Here is a 19,597-nt window from a genome sequence, read left to right as displayed (position 1 = left end):
GTCTGGTAGTGGGGGCTTGTCTGGGTCTGGGCAGGGGGAACCCGGGACCGTCACGCAAGCTCGGCCCGGGGCATGTGTGTGCCTGTGTCTGCGCGTGTTTCTGTGTGTGTGCGCGCGTGTGCCCGTGGGGGGGCTACAGCTTTAAGAAAGTAACTTTGTTTCCATGCGGGTGCATTCCTCTTGCACGGCCATTTGTGTGGGCACATGGCTAATGGCGCCCTCTTATTAATGCGTTAATTAATATCGGGGCGACGGACTGCGGAACGGCGGTGGTTTCGGACGCCCGCACGTGTTTCAGCGGGGTTGCAGCCCATGACACGCTGAAATCTGGACTCAGCGTTTCTGCTGCCCAGGGCAGGGTTCCTGTAGTTCCGCGGCGCCCGGGGAGGGGGCCGTCGACGGAGCCCACCGCGCACCCCGCAAGCTCAGGGCAGCTGCAGCCCCTGGGTGCGGGGAGACGGCGGGTGCCGGTACCCATGGCCCGCTTCCCGGAGCCCGCGCCGCCGCAGAGCCCGCACCTCCCCAAACTCTTACTTTTGTTTATTGTTTGTCAGCCTTCGGGGTCCGGTCGCGGGAGGGACGCGGGCCGCCGTCCCAGCCCCAGCCCGGACAGCGCCCCTCGGACGCGGGCGGGCGGCGGCGAGCTCTCGGCCGAGCGGGGCTGCGTGGACACGCTTCCCCCCGCACCGGCCGGGTGGAGCTTTCGTCTTCGCCCCTCTCTGGTGGCTCTATGGCTCGCTTTCCCCGAGTGAAAGTTTCGCAGCCGGGACGAGGCCACGCTGCGCAGGGCGGCGAGCGGCAGAGGCCGCGGGCTGGGGAGCTCCGGGCCGAGTTGGGCTCCCGGCCGCGAGCCCGAGCAGCGGCCCGGGCCGGACGCGACTCCCCCCGCCGATGCCTCTGCGCTACTCCGGCCGCTCCGCGCGCAGGACGGGGGCAACTTTTCCCCTCCGACTCAACTCGGAGCGTGGGGCTCTTGCGCCCCACCGCCCCTCCTTTCCATGCCCTCCCAGTCCATCCCTCCCTTGTCTGCACCACCCCCAAGCAAAATATTGCTACTTCGCGGCCCCAAATCTGGTCCCTTTTGAATATATTATTTATTTTCTTTGACTAAAAGGCATGAAGTCAGAGTGGTTTTGCGTTAATTTTTTCTTTTTAAAGCAAAGTGTGAGCTTTCATACTGCTTTGGTACATTGCAGTCAGACCATTAATCACCTACATGAAGTTATATGTTTCAAATAAAATGTTTATTCACCACTCCCTAAAAACAAACAAACAAACAAACAAACAACAACAACAAAAAAACCCCCCAAAAACCTGCTACTACTTCTTGCCTTCATTCAGCAGGAGATAACGGTTTAACCGGAATACTTTGGGAGGCTAAAAAGTATCACATAGTTTTCTCTTTTCTCTCTCGATTCTGGATTTATTTCCCACATGACAACCCTTCTTATTGCAATATCTAACAGTAATAATGCCGGCTATTTGATCTCAGAAGACTCTTAAATGCATCTTTTATGTTGAAATGGTCTGTTTGGGATTTAGGCCTAGCATTAATAATGGATAGCAGTTGCTTTTAGTTATTGTAAAAGTTTTCCCCCTTAACAAACTTTCAAAGTTCCTATTTTAGTAACTTGTGGAAGTGTGGAATGAAACTTTTCCAACCACTTCTGGCAAGGTTCACAATTGCATATGGATAAGATGCAAAGTGTAAGATAATTTGAATGAATTAAAGACTACAGTGAAAATGCTGAGATTCGAAGGCTGAAGTTCTAGCTGGCAAAAGTTTGCAACACATAGAACTTGTAGATAATACCAGTGTGCTGCAATAGAGAGCAAGGACCTTAACAGATACTTTAGTGTCTCCTTAAGTGAGTTCTGAAGTGATAAACTTGTATTTTGGGATTGTGCATATGTGAGAATACCTGTGTATCCATGCAGGCCCAGGGTGTGTCATCAGGTATTTGACAAAGTTGACTTCTATTGGTACCTGACCTATTATCACGTTTAAGAAAGTTTCCTTTTCTTTTTTTTTTCCTACATATTTAGTAGCATTGATTGATGCATTCACTAGGCCTTCTTCTAAAACACCACTAATAGAAACATTTATTTGGTGTAAAAGTTTGTAGAAAAATGTACAATAAATAGTGGATAAAGGCTCATTTATTTTATGGGAAGTTCTTATAAAAATAATTTACAATTTATTTAATATTCTGGACTATTTATAATACTTTAGAGCTAGTTGTAGAAAGAAAAGCTTAGTAGTTTATTGCTCATTTAAAAAAAAAATCCAGTAAGCACAATGATGCAAGTACTCTAAGTGAAAGCACAAACTCCACTTACTTGTATATAATTTTACAAAACTTTACCAGGAAAATACCAGACAGCTTATTTTAATCAAGGTTAGGCATATTATAACTAAATCATGTACCTGGCTATATAATGATAACCAGGACAAATTTATAGGTGAACCTTTAAAACAAAAAAGTAGTTTCCAGAAATATCACTATTTTGTGGTTCTTAAACTTGGCTTGCTTTCAAACAGATCAACATTTAAGATTCTGATTCAAAGTAATACTGCTTTTAGAACAGGTTTTTAGGTTTGTTTTTATTGGTGGCCTGTAACATTCTCACCGACTACTTATGTAAACTATTCTTTTTGTTTTCTCTTGAATAATTTTAAATATTATATAGCTTATGGTATTTTGTTCAGCCATGTGATTTATGAGGGCATGTAATTTTTTTTTTTTAAAACAATCATTTATTTTATCCCTGGACGTTTCCTGCAAGCTAGTGACACTCTTTAGTTTGATGTTCTGGAATATTTCTAACCATGAGTCCAGAAAGATATATTTAAAAAAATTAACTAGCACGGTAATTCTGCATGTGAGTAAAGTTATACAGAATATTGTGCACTTTTATTGGCACATTCTAGAAACCTTTGGGGAATAATATGTTATAAATAATTTTGGTGCAAAATTGTTGACTTAGATTATTCTTAACGACTAGTTGATATAGTTGGCCTTTTTTTATGATGAGATATATGGGCATTTGGTTGGCAGGTAAACAAAATGCTTCTGAACGCGAATGAACAGAGTTTGTAGTTTGCAGTTTTTTGAGGAGCGTTTTAAATATGTCTTCGGACAAATAAAATGCCATATTATAATATTTATTTTAAATATTATTAGCATTAATAAAACTTTCAGGTAATGTTTTAATATAGATATGAATTGCTGGAGCTAAATTATTCCTTGCATTATAAAATGGGGCTGAGACTTTAAAATGAAATCCTCCCTTTGGTGAAAGCTCACTGTGTCGTTGAAGGGAGACTCCAGTAGTTCTTTGCGTAAGAATCTTGGTCCCCAGCATGTCCTGTATATATAAGAAAATCAGTCAATGTGAAGGACTGTTTCAAACTTAAAATTTGTGTATTTAAGAACATTTCAAGGATGAGCTCAGAATTTTGTAATGTTTAAATGCTCTGTGGTTTGGCATATACCTTTAGCAGATAAACCGTGACTTGCCCCCTATTTCTTCTAAAGTATGGGAATAAGAAAGATTCTCCAACATCAGAAATTTAAAAAATGCTAATGGTTTTTGATAAAAATAATATAATTCTTATATTTTTCTTTTTTCTTCCTCCACTTGAAGAATGCACATGTGTTATGAAAGCTGACTACTTCTCTTCTGGATTCTTTTATTGAAAAAGAACAGTTTTCAAACTTAAACTTGAAACATAGAGCCTAAAATTCATGCAGGGAGAAAAAAATTAATGTCAATTATTGCAGTGATTTACTGTGCATTACATTTATATATATTTGCTTTTAAAAAACCAGTCATATACGGTGCTTTGATGACTGATTATAATTTGTAAAATTTTAACATATTTGACTATTAAAATATTTTACCAGTTTACTCTCAGTTTACATTTGAATACTAAACAATTTAATAATTGCTTTAATAATAACAATATTTTAGATATTACAATTACTTGTGCATCAAAAGTATATATTTAAATCATTATAAGAAACCAAAAAAAAAAAAAAAACAAACAAACCATTTTACAATATTTGTCTTATAGCCTTTAAAAGTCATCAAATATCTCTTTGGTTTTCTCATCCTCAATTATTTAAAAGTAAATAATTTATCTTTTGTGGGCAGTTATGTGTCAGAAAGAAGTCATATAAGGTTAGCATGGATTAGTTAATTAGAAGTTAGATGTACTCTGAAAGCTTTGTGGAGGTTACTGTTTAATTTTTTCTTTATTTTTATATTTCCTAACCCAATATCAGTATAAGAACCCAGCATTTTGAGTAAAACAGGAAAAACAATTTAAATGCTTTAAGTTCAATTTTATTTCCCAATTACCTGAATTTAAGAGGATTTTTCTGGAGTCTCATGAGCATGGAATATACTAGGTTCTCTGTTTCTCTATGAGAAAAAGCTGGAATAGATTTCCAAAATTAAATGATCCATTTTTTAGGCACAATCATTACTGAAGGCATTTCATAATCACATCAGCAAATTTAATGCATTTAGTTGTAACAGTATTGTCATAGTGACGCATTCTGTTTACTCTCTGGCATGTACACTATTCTTTGTCATTTTTTCTTCTTTTTGTTTAATTTCTATAGTATCAGCAATTATGTCTTGGGCATACATTTTTTTATTTTAGCCTAATAAATATCCAATTCTTCTTTTGTGTAAGGATCTGCCAATTTTTTCTAATTTTCTGACTCAAAAATTATATGCAACTATAATATTTAAAAGAAGAATCAAGATATTACCAAAATGAATAAGAAACGGAACAGTCTGCGTGCGATGTTTTTAGAGGGAAAGCCTTTGTTTTCATTGATGGTGGAGATGATTTTTGCTCCTAGACTTCCATAAACATTGACTGGCATCTAAATGTTTAGGATTTGCCAATCTGGCGGCCGGGCCCTGGCTGTACTACAAGTGGTGAGGTCAAGGCTGGGACAAAATTAGATATGCCTTTCTTGAAATAGGGTTAAGATTATATATTTTTATAAGCATTTACATGAACTTCATTTACTATCAAAGGGATTTGGGGACTAGGCCCAACAATAGAAACTGATATGCTTTGGTGAACATATGAGAACATTAAAAAAAAGATTAGCAGTTTTTTCTTACCAATCATGAGAAATGATACTGATAGTTTTGTCCCCTCTCCCCTTGACTTCCCTTAGGGATTTTATGTATGATTTGGGTAATGCAATGCTTGAATTGAATTTCAAGTGAAACGAGGAATATTTTTAAGGTAATTCTCTGAAGAAAGTTGTTTCCTCTTCTTTTCAGGCTATTCATATTTTTGTTTTGGTCCCTTTCCCTAGGATGAATTTCATCCTTTCATCGAAGCACTTCTGCCCCATGTCCGAGCCTTTGCCTACACATGGTTCAACCTGCAGGCCCGAAAACGAAAATACTTCAAAAAACATGAAAAGCGTATGTCAAAAGAAGAAGAGAGAGCCGTGAAGGATGAATTGCTAAGTGAAAAACCAGAGGTCAAGCAGAAGTGGGCATCTCGACTTCTGGCAAAGTTACGGAAAGATATCCGACCTGAGTATCGAGAGGATTTTGTTCTTACAGTTACAGGGAAAAAACCTCCATGTTGTGTTCTTTCCAACCCAGACCAGAAAGGCAAGATGCGAAGAATTGACTGCCTCCGCCAGGCAGATAAAGTCTGGAGGTTGGACCTTGTTATGGTCATCTTGTTTAAAGGTATTCCGCTGGAAAGTACTGATGGCGAGCGCCTTGTAAAGTCCCCACAATGCTCTAATCCAGGGCTCTGTGTCCAACCCCATCACATAGGGGTTTCTGTTAAGGAACTCGATTTATATTTGGCATACTTTGTGCATGCAGCAGGTAAGTGCGATGGTGAGAATTTCTTCTGCTTTCTTTTGTGTGTTTCTTTCTTGACCGCCTGTGTGTGTGTGTGCTCCGCCATTCTTGAGCTCTCCAACTTGCAGGCCAGGTACATAAAGCCATTATGGTTTCAAGATAGACCAAAGTCAGAGAAGCCTGAAGGCCTGGGTCTGAGCCTTCATTCAGGTGGAAAAGCCTAGCTTTGAGAGAATTCCAAGTTCAGTTCTTTTGGTAAGTGGTGCTGTCATGGTGTTTGTATCAGACAGGTGTGAAGTGTAAGTCACAATTCTCCTTGAGGGGTGAGAGAAGCCTAGTGAAAAACCCTTGTAATAAATAGTGTGTTTTAACTGGCATGTGATCTATTTAAAAAGCATTTAGTTTGGTGGTGAGGCAATCTTTTTAGTTGCTTTTCTGTGGGGAATGTATTTAACCCACTGGGGCCTCTTGAACCCCCTGCCAATTAAGAAGTTAGTTGGAGGTAAGATTGCTATCAAATTGCTGATCATTTATGAAGGAAAGATAATCATATTAATACCCAAGCTTAGTAGGTTTGTATTTAGGAATTCTCAATGTCCTCTCCAATAGCTAAGGGAAAGGAACCAAACTAACTCTGTAAATAAATATTGGAAGGGTTAATATTAAAAATAACCTGTGTATACAATGCATGAAAACGCTGAGAAGTCACTATTGATAATTGAGGCAATGAGTTGTTTTGATTTTTTTTTTTAAAGAAATTTGTTATTGTTTTTTAAGGCATGTTTCACCTGATCATGTTTCAGTATTTAGAACAACATTCGGGATAAAACTATTGAGGACTGGATAAAATAATGCATTTTTACTTTGTTCCTTTCATCTTGTTTTAGACAAAAGGCTCATTGTGTTATGGGAGAGCTCAGGTCTTGTGTAACTTGTTGACTTTTTATATGTACATATCGGTCTTGCTAGATTGCCTTCATGGCAGTTACTTGAGCCAGATGGAAGAAAGTAAGTTGTGGAATCCTTCCAGTGGATTGTTTTGGGGTTCGTTTATTTACGTACTTTGTTCATAGAGGAGAGAGAAGATAATATCTATAAAGTCAACACTGAACTATTTAATAAAAAATTTTAAGTTCTATAAATGTTAGCTGATTTTTAAAGAAGTCAGCTGATATTCTATTTGCTATTTTTTTTTCGATATACGATTTAGAAAGAACTTTTGTTATCCATCTGTCCTTACTTAAGAAACTGGAGAAATTAATTTTGCAAGCATGTCACATCATCATTTGCATTCTGTTGGCAGGGGATAGATGAGTATTTTAGAAGATGTGCTCTGTAAGCATTTCAAATATTTGGGTTTTTGAAAATGTATACTTAATTATAAGAAGTGCCTGTTGCTTTTGCCATTTCTGGGTAGCAAAAATGTAAAAGCAATACTTCTCGAATGATCTCTAAACGGGAACAAATAGCCTTTCCTTAACCCTCTTTTACCCTGCTGTTAGTTTGTTTTGTTTATGACAGAAGCAAAGTTAAAAATTATTTATATTTATTTGCATATGTAAGTACATGAGATTGCAAAAAGTATTTGTGTCACAAGTGTTTTAATGGAGCACTCTTTCAAATTTTGTGTTTATCTTTTAGATATTTAGAAAATTGATTTATAAATTATAGTGAATTCTTTAATTGGCCAACATAGAAACTTGAGGGTGCCAACAGGTGATATAGATCCTTTGTTTGCTTCCTTACAAGATAACATGAAAATGAAATGCCTGTGAAGTTTTTTATCAGCACAAGCAGTACCCGTTCTTTTGATTTAAGCATTTCCATTAGATTTAAAGAAATGCAGCCTTTCTAAGCTATTCCCATTACATGTGTTACCTTTCCTTGTTGATGGTTTATTATTATGCTGTTGTTTCAAATCCTTGAGCTAACGGGTTGCAATTGCCGGTTGTGATACCTGGAGGGGCGAAGTTGGTGAAATGACATTTAGAAGCTTGCTTAGGAGAGTTAGCATCCTTATTGCTTATGAAAGATTTATGGACAGCAGTGTGGATCAGACTACCTTTAGGATTGGTTTTCCTGATGTATCCCAGAATCCCTCGTTATGCCTGAACACCAGCCAAATGTCTGGCCATTGGTTTCCACAGGACCGCAGTAATGGCTGCTTCTCTGTGAGAGCAACAGGAAGGTTGCAAAAGAGAATAGTAAGGGCCTTTTGTCTGAAAATATTTCAAATTTGATTTAAAAGATTTAGAGACCTGTTATTTGTTGAAGGGAAGCTGCCAATACAAATATGAGGTAGATCGGTCAACTTATACAACTGATGTGACAAGCATCTGTTATAATACTGAAGATTTGTAAACACTAAACAATGTTTTTACCTCCTTAAAAGTTTTGAGAACTTGCCAGTATTGGCAGGAGGCAGACACTGAAACGTGCTTTGAGATACATGCCAAAACCATTGTGGCCTTTTCACCTATAGAGCACTTTTTTTCTTTCTTTCTTTGAAAATATTGAATTTTTTTCTTCTAACTCCCTCACCCCCACCACGACTATAGAAAGGAGATCTTTTCTTCTTAAAAATATCTACAGTAATTAGGGCTTTGTGCGTTGGCTGCTTGTTTGGGAAAAAAGTTGAAATCTTAAAGAATATTGGAAGCACATGCAGAATCTATCATTTTTTAAAAGCAGAAGTGATTTATTCTAAGGCTTATTGAGATTCTAAAGTATAATACATAAACTACATTCCAAAATTTTCCCTTAAATCCAGTGGTATTAGAACTGTGTGAATTTTGTGGCTGATAAACAGTAACATGTGTAGTGAAATCGGAGTGATTCCATAAGCCTGAGAATTTCATCTCGTTAAAAGTATAAAAGAACAAAATCGTTTTATGCCCTTAATTTGGTCTCTATTTGAGTTGTCCTTCCCATGGATCATATGACAACTTGGAGATATTATGGTTTTGTGGCAAATGGTTTTCTTTGTGGGCGTGTAACAGTAAAGCTAATTTATGACCAGTCTTTACCAGATGATCTGTATCAGAATCTACAATATACCCGGCACGTGGCAAGGTCACAATTTAAGTTGTTAAGGTCATAACCTTAGCCACCAGGCATTTGACCTTTTAGATAAAGTTAACCTTTGTTCATTAGTAGGCACTCAACCGAGAACTTTCTGGAGAGTTTTTCCTTTTTTTAAACTGCTTCTGTATAACTTCTGGTAATGTAATCAGATTTTACAAAGATTCTCATTAGAGTTAGTTAAATTTTGCAAGATGTTACACTTTTTAAGGATTCTTCTCTTGGACTGATCTATATTGCTGTATTTATGCCATAGAATGACAGTGTCACCAATTTATATTTGGTAGTTGTTACCTGATGTGGGACAGGATGAAAGCTCTGAGGCAGCTGTGTGATGACATTTAAAAACTAAAACAAATGAAATTATGTTTCATTCATCTAGAGCCTTTGCTAGTTTTCAACTGGGTTAGACCCCAAGGCTGAATCACAATGAGCCATCTTCTCTTTTTTCAGGTAAAGAATTTTCTAAGATTGGAAGTCTTTTTAGTGATCTTAAAATTTACTTTGAAAGATTAGTAAGTGACCAAAACTTGTTAGGTAATTTCTGTAACTGTTAATTAGCCGAAACCAAAGCTAACTGATATTGTCCTAATGGCATTTTGGGCACTTGTTATTTTTAAGGTAGAAGGTGGAGATTACTTGTACAGTAATTTTTGGTACAGTGGTAACTGATTGCTCGGCCTACACTTGATTGTGCTTGCACCAGGAATAGCAGAGCTGTTTCAGGGTCTCAGAACTTTGATACTGGTACAGTAAACCTGCACAGCAGCATTAATGATTACCATATTACCTGTACCATATTGTTCACTTAATTATGCTGTCAGGAATGCTCATTTTAAATTAGTTAGAGCATTGCTAGTTTTGCTCTGATACGCCACATATCATTCCATTTCAACCAAAAGAGAGATACTCCCATTCAGGTGCATTTTAGTTTTATTTTGGCTTCGTGATTGCCATTCCTTCATATAGTAATAGAGAAAGCCGTGATATGCAGATAGACCAGATGGTCATGTTGACAGATTGAGAATTCACTTCCTACTGCTTCAGAGCAGGTGTAAGATTAGGAGTGTCTGTGAGTGTGTGTGTGTGTGCGCTTCATGTGCATGTTTGTGCACATCCAGGCTGTACCCAGAGTGCTGTTTAAGCAGTGGGAATGATTCCTTTTTTAAAAAAGCTAGTATTTTAAATACAGAATAAGTATATGGATAAGGTTACCAGTACATATAGAATAATCATTTAAAAAATTTAAATGAGTCATGTTAGATTGTTATGATTATTCATAATAATTGTATGCCAACTTAATTATGGTAATGTCTTAATTTTTAGGTAACTTACCACATTAGTTTAAAGAAGTATTACATATGTAGAAATATATTCAATATGTTCTGTTAGCAGGTGTGTGTGTGTGTTTATGCTCAAGTCTAGAATTATACATTATATAATTAAACTTCTTCAGTACCTTAATAAACTCCCTAGCAGAAAGTTGATCCTATGCTTTATAGTGATAAAGTATGTTTGGAAAAGGCAGGGTAAGACTAATATTCCACGATATTTAAAATAAAGAACAAGAATTTCGTTGTATTTCAAATTCTTACTCTAAAGATAAACTCAAGGTGGATTTTGTGGCTGATGGATCTATTCAAAATACATGCACATGTTTTAAGATTTTAAGTTTATCTTTTAATTATTAAAAAAATAACACTAGCAACCAATAAGCTTGAGATAATTATGGCTTTGTATCCTTGAGTGTTTTCTGCATAACTTGAGGTCAGTGACAATATCCTTTGTCTAGAATGTGGTAATAAAATCCTTCACCTAGAATGTAGTGAAAAAGATGGAAGTTCAAAGGCAGAGAGTATATAGGAATAGAGAGAAAAAGTTGTTCTGGAGTAAGTCTTTGAATGGAGGTCCGTTCATTTATGCCTAAGAGGTTTGAGTGTATGGGTTAGAAAATTTCCCAATGCTGCTGGCATGGATTTGCCTTGTCTTCCTTTCCACCCAGTGATGAATAACATTAATTTAAACCTATTTAAGGCTAGTGTGGGAGAAACCACAGCCTTTGTTGTGGTCAGTGCTGTACACAGTAGGACTGGGTGTTTCACTTGGTTAGGGCCTCAAGCTGCTTCCAGAGGATGCAGAACAGTCTGCCGGCTTTTTAAATCTTGCACAGAAGCAGTGGCAATTCTAATTGCTCACAAATGTCAATATAGATTATTGAAAACAATTCTGAGGATTAGAATAGAAGAAAAAAACATAAAACACAGATTGAGTTCAGCAAATGGGCTAAACACTGGTTTATTACCATTCCAACAGTAATTTCCCCATGGTTATTTAGCGGTCAGAGCCTGTTTTAAATATATTATAAATTGTAAATCCTTTAGGGTGAGAAGGGGAGGAAGAAGTCAGGTGGAGGAGGAACAGAATGAATGAACTGGCATTCTTTGTTAAGAGAAACATAAAACCGTGAACTTAGTGGCAAACGGAGATGCTCTGAAAGTGTTTTGGTTTAAATAATGACTGTGAAGAGATCTCGGGCAGTGAGATGAAAAGTGGAGAATTTTATAATCCATTTTCCCATGATTTTTGTTTTATATAACTTGTTTCAGGCTAAGAGATTATTTAGGGGTTCAGGACTTTCTGCAGAAATTTTTGGAAAGTTTAGCAAAAATTCTTTCAGATTATGAGAGTCCAGTTAGTCACTTTGGGGTACACATAATCTTGGTTTGGGGGATTAGGGTTAAGGAAATTTTGTCGTTTATTATTTTCACTATTTTGATTTTTATGTTGCAAGCTAGTAGTGCTAGCTTTTAGTTTCTTTTCTGCTAAGGTGACTGTAAGAGATATATTATTCATCAAAACTTTGGTGTCCTTAAATTTAACAGAATTTTCTTATCTGCTACTTAGACAGAAATGACTTTTTTCTCTAAGTTTTCCCCCAAATATTAGAAAACAATTATTCATGTTTTGTTATGGTAATTGCACCGTGTAAAAGCACATTTTATCTAGTGGAATTAGTCCTCCCATTAATGTTCTAGTTAAGTAAACATGGCTTTTGAGGCAAAGAAATGGTAACTGCAACAAGTGACAACTGCAGCAGCTCTATAGCAGAGGACATTTTTGCTGTTCAGTTGGCAAATCAAGCCAAATAAGATAAAATGGAGAAAAAGAAGTTCGTTTGTGCTATGTGCTTTGACAAGGGTTGTTCTTTAAAATGTAGTGTGGGCCAACTCTGGACTGATTAGGATGATCATAATAACTGAAGATTAAAGTGGAATAGCTTTAATGTTCTTTGAGAACTTTAAATTTATTCCTCTTCATGTCTTTCAGACACTTCCCTAGTGGTAGATATTTTGGACCTAGATCAATTGAGAGTAGAGAAAAGGATATGGAAGGAAGGAAGGAAGGGAAAGAACTTTTATTGAGTGTCTATTCTGCATCTGGCACTGCACTAAGTTTTGCCATATATGTAGCTTGCTCTTTTCTTTTCCCCTCCCTCCCTCTCTCCTTCTCCTTTCCTTCCTCCCTTCACACAGTTTATGAATAAATAATGCACTCTGTATTTGAACAAATGAGAAGGGAGTCTTAGAATGGCCAGGTTACTTGTGCAGAGCAAGATTCAAACCCAAGTCTTCTGATTCCAAATAGTATGCTCTTAAAAGAATTCAAATAAATTTTGTATCCTTCTTTACAACCTCTTGTCTTGAGTTGAATATTATTTAAATGCCATCACACACCTGTCTTTGAGTAAAAGGGAAATACACAGTCAAAATCTGAACCTTCACATGGAGGCATTTTACTAATGAGTCTAAATCTTAGCCAAAGAAGGAGGCCTTACTTGGTTAAAAAGAGAAATGGTCTATGTCTGTCAGGGTTAGGGTCAAAAAATTGGAGTAACTTATTCTATCTTGTTTTTAGAATGTTGAAGTTTATTGAATGCAAGCATTATGACACAGATTTAAGATTTTTTTTTTTGTAAAATAATATTAGACAAATGGGTTATAGATGCTTTGGAATCTTTGAGTGTTAAATCAAGCATTATTTTAAAAATTATATTGCACATTATATTTTATTGTGCATATATAATATATACAATAAATAAATATTTTCTTTCTGTAATGATTACCTTTTAAACTTTGTTCTGAAAAGATTCCTTGGTTATGACCTTATGTATAATTATTTAACAGAAAGAAAAAAATCACGTTTGAAGAAAAGAAATTTTATTAGTTTAAAAAGTTTTAAATTTAGAATAGAAAGAAAAAAATTAAAGTGGAGACAAATGCCCTTAAATGACTGAGCCTTGTTTTCATTTTTAAAAACTTAGACATATTAGTTCTTAATGACTTTAGTACAAAAACTAACACCCTTACTTGATGCAGATTTTATGATTGTAAATAGTAAAAAAGATAAGCAAATGCAATTTATATTACACTAACTCTTGAACATATTAATTCTTGTAAGGCATATTTAAAAATAAGCTACTGAACTTATATTGAATCAAACAAATAGGACTTTCTTTTAGGAAGTGTTACACTCTTACAGTTAGGGTTGTGAAGTGTCAGTTAATGCTGCAAAAGGAAGCTGAAACTTGTGAGTAAAGTGGAGATTGGAAACAAAAGAAGATTAGAATAAAACCAACAGAACTCATCCCACATTGTCTTCTGCATCCAGGTCCATTCTGCCCACCCTTTTTTGTCTCTGGGAAGTGCTATGGTAGTCCCAAATAATCTGTGATTTTACAAACCTAGACAGTTTTCAGAGCATATAATTTATTTAAAAATTTTAATGGCAGTGTTTGAAATGCTCTATGGGTTAAAAAAAGTGAAATGAAATTAAAACATATTTTTAAAATGAATACTATTTAAAAATTTGTATGAATGTCTGTGTAGCATCTGCCTTTGTCGGGCTGTTGTCTTTGTTGCTATGGTTTGGGTGATTTTATTTCCTTTTGTAATTTTGCCTGCTCATGATTGGGTAGTGCATTGCATTCATGCTGTTGGAGAAGATATCTGTGGTGAGTCACAGAGCTTGATCTGAGTGGGAATTTTTGGTAGGGAAAGGTATTTGCCAGTAGGTAGTAGGAACTGTGGTGTTACAATATCGTTCTTCATTTATTTTCAAAATCAGAGACATCATACTGAATGTCAGAATTTAAAGCCATTTCTTCCGTGTGGGTATGTACTTGTCTCTTGCCCCTGTTGGAAGCATTTACGATTCTGTGTATTTTAGTCTTAAAGGGATTATTTATTTAATTTTAAGCTCTTACATAAAATGAATAATATACGTACAGGATCCTTCATTGTCACTTTCAAATATAACATTGCCTTTCAAAGGAGCTGACATTACAAGTCCTTAGGTTGACAATTCTCATCAACTTTGTGAAAACGTTGGCTGCAGAAGGAGTCAAATCAAAGAAGGGCCATAGACAGATGGAATTCTAGTAGTGAGATGACATCAAGCCCTTCTTCATGCCATTTTTTAGCATTCTGAATGGGTGAGGGATGTAAACGCTTAAAGAGCTTTCTATACACTGAGTAATTAAGACATTGTGCATCTGCATGTAAACCTCTGTAACATACTATTTTTTGTAACATAGTATTAAACAGTTGTGCAGGCTCAGAGTAGCACATTAGCAATGAAAATTATAGATATCTTTTATGCTGAGTGCAATTCATATTACATATTAAAATTGTTGATGGAAAACTGTGTATCTGAGAATATATTTTCAACATTAAGTAATTGGAGGTTAAAGATAAGTAGGTCATAAACATTTAAGATGAAGCAAGTATTCTGATAAGAATTTGGCTAAAAGCTTATTTACATGAGAAATGCTTGCATTTTTGTGTTTTTGATAAGATTTTTGCATGGATGCATATCAAATAAAAATTACTCAGTTACTAAAGTTTCTGATGGATTCGTTTAATCGACTCTCCCTCCCTTCTTTAAATGGTAGAAATTTCTCTTTTGGAGTGTACTTTCAAGTAACTTCTGAGAATGAAGTCTTTGTAAGATGCTGTTCAACAGCCTAACTATTGTTATGTACTCCTGTTAGGGAAGGAAAGTCATTGCAATACTTTTATTGTATGGTTTCTTCCTATGTGACAAGAACTTTTATTAAGAATTCACTTTTTTTTTCTTCAATGTATTTTTAGAAACCTCTCAATCAAGAATTATAATGCTTTAAAAATGATTTCAATGAACTTCTATTATTTTCCTAGCCATCTCACTATATAGACATTTCTTTAAAAATGTTTTGGAATTTATATATTCTTGAGTTGCTGTAAAATGTGGTGGGGATAAAAATTAACAAAAGAAGTGTCATCCTACTGGGCCCCAGGATATATATTTTTTTTTCCTGAAAGAGGATATTGCAGGCTGAAATGTTAAGGTCGGAGAAGTAATTGTTCCAAAGATATTTGTCCTTCTTCTCAGAAAAGACGACAAACATGCAAAATGGATAAATGTGATCCTTTGTACTTTTGCCACCTACATTTTTAAACTACAGTGACTCTGATTTCTCTAGAAAGGTCAGAGGTTTCAGACAGAAAGCTTTGTAATTCTTCAAAGACAGACATTTTCAGTTTTGCTACATAAAGCCTGATTATGCATAACTTTTTATTTTATGTGCAGTTGAGCTGGGGAAGTGCTGGGATAGGGTGGGAGTGGGAGAATAATAAGTGAAGCCATGTCTTGAGGCAGCAGAATTGGAGGTTAGACTGGAGATGGACAGGACACGAAGATTGGTTCACATTTTTGATTCTTTACTACCAAATCACTTAGTTCAAAAGTGAGGATAGAGCAGCTTTAACAGTTAATTTTGCTTTGTAATAGAGTGTTCTCCTACAAACTCTTTAAAAACTTTGGGCAGTTCAAAGAGTTTACATATTCTGGGTGCCACTTCTTAGAATCGGCTTTGAGTTTTGGAAATTGTGGATGTGGTTATTTTGTTTTATGTAGTTTTTTTTTTTTTGTTGTTGTTGTTGTTTTGTTTTACTTTTTCAAGTTTGGGGAAATTTTTTTATGTTGAGTAGAGGGAGAGAGTGGAGACTGCATTACTGTCTTTATTCAGGAAACAGAGGATCAAAGAGCATTAGTGGTTCACTCAAGTCATACCATTAGTAACTGACAAAGCCAGTATTGAAGCCAAATCCCTCAGATCCCCAGAATTGTGCTCTTAAAATGCGATATTTAAATAACCTTTTCTTATACATCATTAACTCTTCATGTAAATCCTACATTTTAGGTAGGCGAGAAAACAGGTACAGGGACTTGTTATATGGGTCAAGGCATTCTGCGCTTCTGTGGCCTGGGTTATCTTCAGAGTGTCCCCAGTATCTCAGACCCCTGCTTCTGAATTTGAACTGCATAACAGTGTTGAAAGCTCTTGTTTTCTCTGAAATTTAAAAATGAGTGAGAATCCCGAGCTTTTTCTGTTTTGGTGTTAGATTCAGGGTCTCCTATCTTGAAGGAAATTGGGTGCACCAAACAAACTCTCATTGAAGAGTTGAGAAAGCTAAGTTCATGTGTCCCCAGAGCTGTGGAGATGGAAGATTCTTGTATGCATTGGAGAACTGTTGTAGCCCACTGTCATTTGCCTCAAATCAGGATCCATGTGCTTTGGTTGGTGTTGGACTAGAAGTTCTGTTCTGGCAGCCTTTATTGATAAATTCTGCCATGTCATTAGTAGCTTAGTTTATTAAACATGTTTTCTGTTCTTACTACCTCTTAGACACTGTGATAGGTTCCAAAGATTCAGAAAACTGAATAACTGAGTTGATGCCATCTTAGATATAATTTCCTCAGAAATTAGGCTTTTAATGCTTTTAATGTTCTTAAATTGGAGTCCCTTCAACTAATAGCCCATATGAAGTTTTTAAACATTTGTAGTATCACTTATTAAGTATTGCTTTTTTAAAAATAGGATATTGATATATGAGAAATTCCATCATTTGACTATAATTCTATTTAGTGTTACAGTTTTGCTTTTTACATATAAAAATATCTATTTAATGTTCAGAAAATCCAGTTGGATATGGAAAAGGATGCAGGTGCTTTCTCTTATTTAATAGCTGACCCTGGTAGCATGTTTTCTCTAAATAAAGTTGTGGAGGCACAGAAAAGATCCATTTCTTTCTTTCTTTCTTTCTTTCTTTCTTTCTTTCTTTCTTTCTTTCTTTCTTTCTAAGGATATTCTTTTAGTAATACTGAAGTATAAAACAGAGTTACAGGAAAACTAAACAGCAGGAGAATAAGTGAAAAACAGAAAGGAAGGGAAGACCTTGGAGAGCAGGCTGTAGTGAATTCATTTGGCATTTGGTAGTAGTTACTAAAACATAGCCAAGTTCCAGGAGTGCACCCACCTAATTATTCTCTTTTGCTCTTCTCTGAAAATAGTTAGCAATCTTGAGGCTTTTGCATTGAAGTGGATTTTAAGTTCAGAGGTCTTGAGCTGCTTTGCTTCTCCCTCCCCTGCCCCTTGTTAAAAGAAGGTAAGTATTACTTTGAGACAGGAAGATGTGAGGGGGTCTTGGAGAGTGTGCAAGTGTGAAGTGTATTAATGGGATGGCTGTGAGGGTCTTTTAGAAAGCCTGGGGAGGGGGCTTGATAAAGAAGGAGAAGAACCTCCACCACTGCAGGTATCATAAATGGAATACCTGAAAACAAACAAAGAACTAGTCATCCAAAGAGTGTATATTAGATTTTTCATTGTTTTCTGCTTTATCTGTTTGTTGTTCAATCAGCAGATGAAATCCGCTTCTCCAGACATTAATGTGTGTGCTTTTATTTGGATAGAGCATGGAACAAATGCTTTTCAAAAAGCAGAAAATGTGTATGTAGCATTTAAAAAGTGGTAGGGGATTGTCATAGAAACTCCTTCTGAGCACTGTAAATAAAAATGGCTGGGGATTAGTCACAGTAACATGTGGGACATCATGAAACTCAAGACACACTTCTTTGTTTAACAGTCTGTAAGAGAAGTGAAGCAAACTTGATCTAGTCCATGGATGTTAGCAGTTCAGTACCTCCAGGGAAAGAGAAAGTACATCACCTTCAGATTAAATAAGCCGTATACAAATACCAGAGTGTACCTGGTGATTTTAGCAATATTTGACATTTCCTTTAAGAGTGTCTTATTTCCTAATTATGAAAGTTTTAAAAAGTTTTAAAGCTTTCTCTGTGTTTTTTTGCTACTAATCTTCCTCCCCCTTTGTTTTCTTGTAGTCCTGAATAGTATTTTTATAGTTCTGGCTTTATTCTATTTCTGTTCATTTGCCATTTCTTTATATAATATGAATAAAACTCAAAGTATTGATGATGTGTAGCCTTCACTAATGCTGTAGATTTAAATATGTCTTTTCAGGTTAGAATTGAGTCTGTAATAATGCTACTGACACCCTTTTCTGTGTTTTGATCCTTTATTTTGAAGGAAATTGTTTCCAAGTATTCTCATTCTTTAACTGTCCAACATCTGGGAAAAAGATTGCTTGTCTTTAAATTTGGAATTAATTCCCATCTGCATATTCCCACCAGCATGACATTTCAATAAACTAATGGATCTGTGGTTCTTTGAACTTTGAGAGGTGGTAGCTGAAATTGGAGAGGGGGTATCAGGACTTGAGGAACTTAGTGTTATGGAACAACTTGTGGGTGTGATGGGGTCCTTTAAATGCTGCGTGAGGTTGTATGTTCTTATTTGTAACCAGGACAAGGGTAAGTGGATTTCAACACATGTGGGCTGATTAAAGTGGATCAGTGACCTTTCTGGGTTGAGTTAACCAATGAACACAACTGACCTTGAAACTGGAGAGAGCATGTCCAACTACATAAATGAAGATTTTTCTGAATAGAACACACAGCTGCCATGCAGGATTTTCTATTGTAACATATGTATGTATGCTTTTGCTCCTTTGCTTGTGTTATTCCTTTTACTGGGAAGGTCCTCACCCACCTTTACTTGGCCTATGCTATGTGTACTTTAAGATTCGGCTGTGTCCTCATTTCTTCAAGAAAGCTTTCTTTCATCCCAACTTGAGCAAGGATCCTTCCCTGTGTACCCATAGTATCCATTAGCACTGTGTTAGTACTTGCCATTAGCACTTCCTGAATCATAATAAAACCATCTACATTTATCTTCCAGATTGAGCTGTGCTTTCGTTCTGAGCAGAGACTGCATTGTATTGTTTTTGGGTACCCTCCATGGGAGAGCATGGGATCTGGCCTTTAGTATGTATTCCCTCAGTGTTTTTGTTAAGCTGGTGACTGGAAGGAGAATGTGGGTTGAGAAAAATAAGAACTTGAGAAGCTTATAACAAATTTAAAAACCAGGTACTATACAAAAGCAGTTTTGGGGTGTTCACCTTTGGACTAAGGTTAAGCCTGTTTTTTTTTTCCTTTGTGAGAATGATTCTCCCTTTTCATTCTACCATATTAACTGATTTCTGTTTCTTCACCCAAATCCAGTTTCTTATTAACCCAAAGACATTATTGATATGAATAATTGTAATTCTGAAAATGAAGGATCAGTGGTGTTAGATATTTATAGAAAACTATTTAGGCTATTTGTTTTTGCTTCTAAGATCCTGGTCTTGACGGTTTTAAAAAATAGTATTGGAGATTGAACCCAGGTGTGTTCTTCCACTGAGTTACATCCCCAGCCCTATTT

General features: G+C 36.3%; 1 protein-coding gene across 3 annotated transcripts in view; it reads left to right on the top strand.

Moving 5' to 3' along the window:
- Nfia (nuclear factor I A) overlaps window positions 1-19,597 on the top strand; it is a 363,160-nt gene that overhangs the window by 5,502 nt on the left and 338,061 nt on the right. For all 3 annotated transcript variants that reach the window (XM_048815270.1, XM_048815269.1, XM_048815271.1), the window contains exon 2: window positions 5,349-5,880. In XM_048815270.1, the coding sequence (XP_048671227.1) occupies window positions 5,349-5,880 (532 nt within the window). The remainder of the gene's footprint in view (window positions 1-5,348; window positions 5,881-19,597) is intronic.

This window comes from Marmota marmota, unplaced genomic scaffold, assembly GCF_001458135.2.
Source record: "Marmota marmota marmota unplaced genomic scaffold, marMar, whole genome shotgun sequence".
Lineage (NCBI taxonomy): Eukaryota > Metazoa > Chordata > Mammalia > Rodentia > Sciuridae > Marmota > Marmota marmota.
The sequence above is the reverse complement of the archived record's forward strand: the minus strand, read 5'-3'. Positions and strand labels throughout refer to the sequence as shown.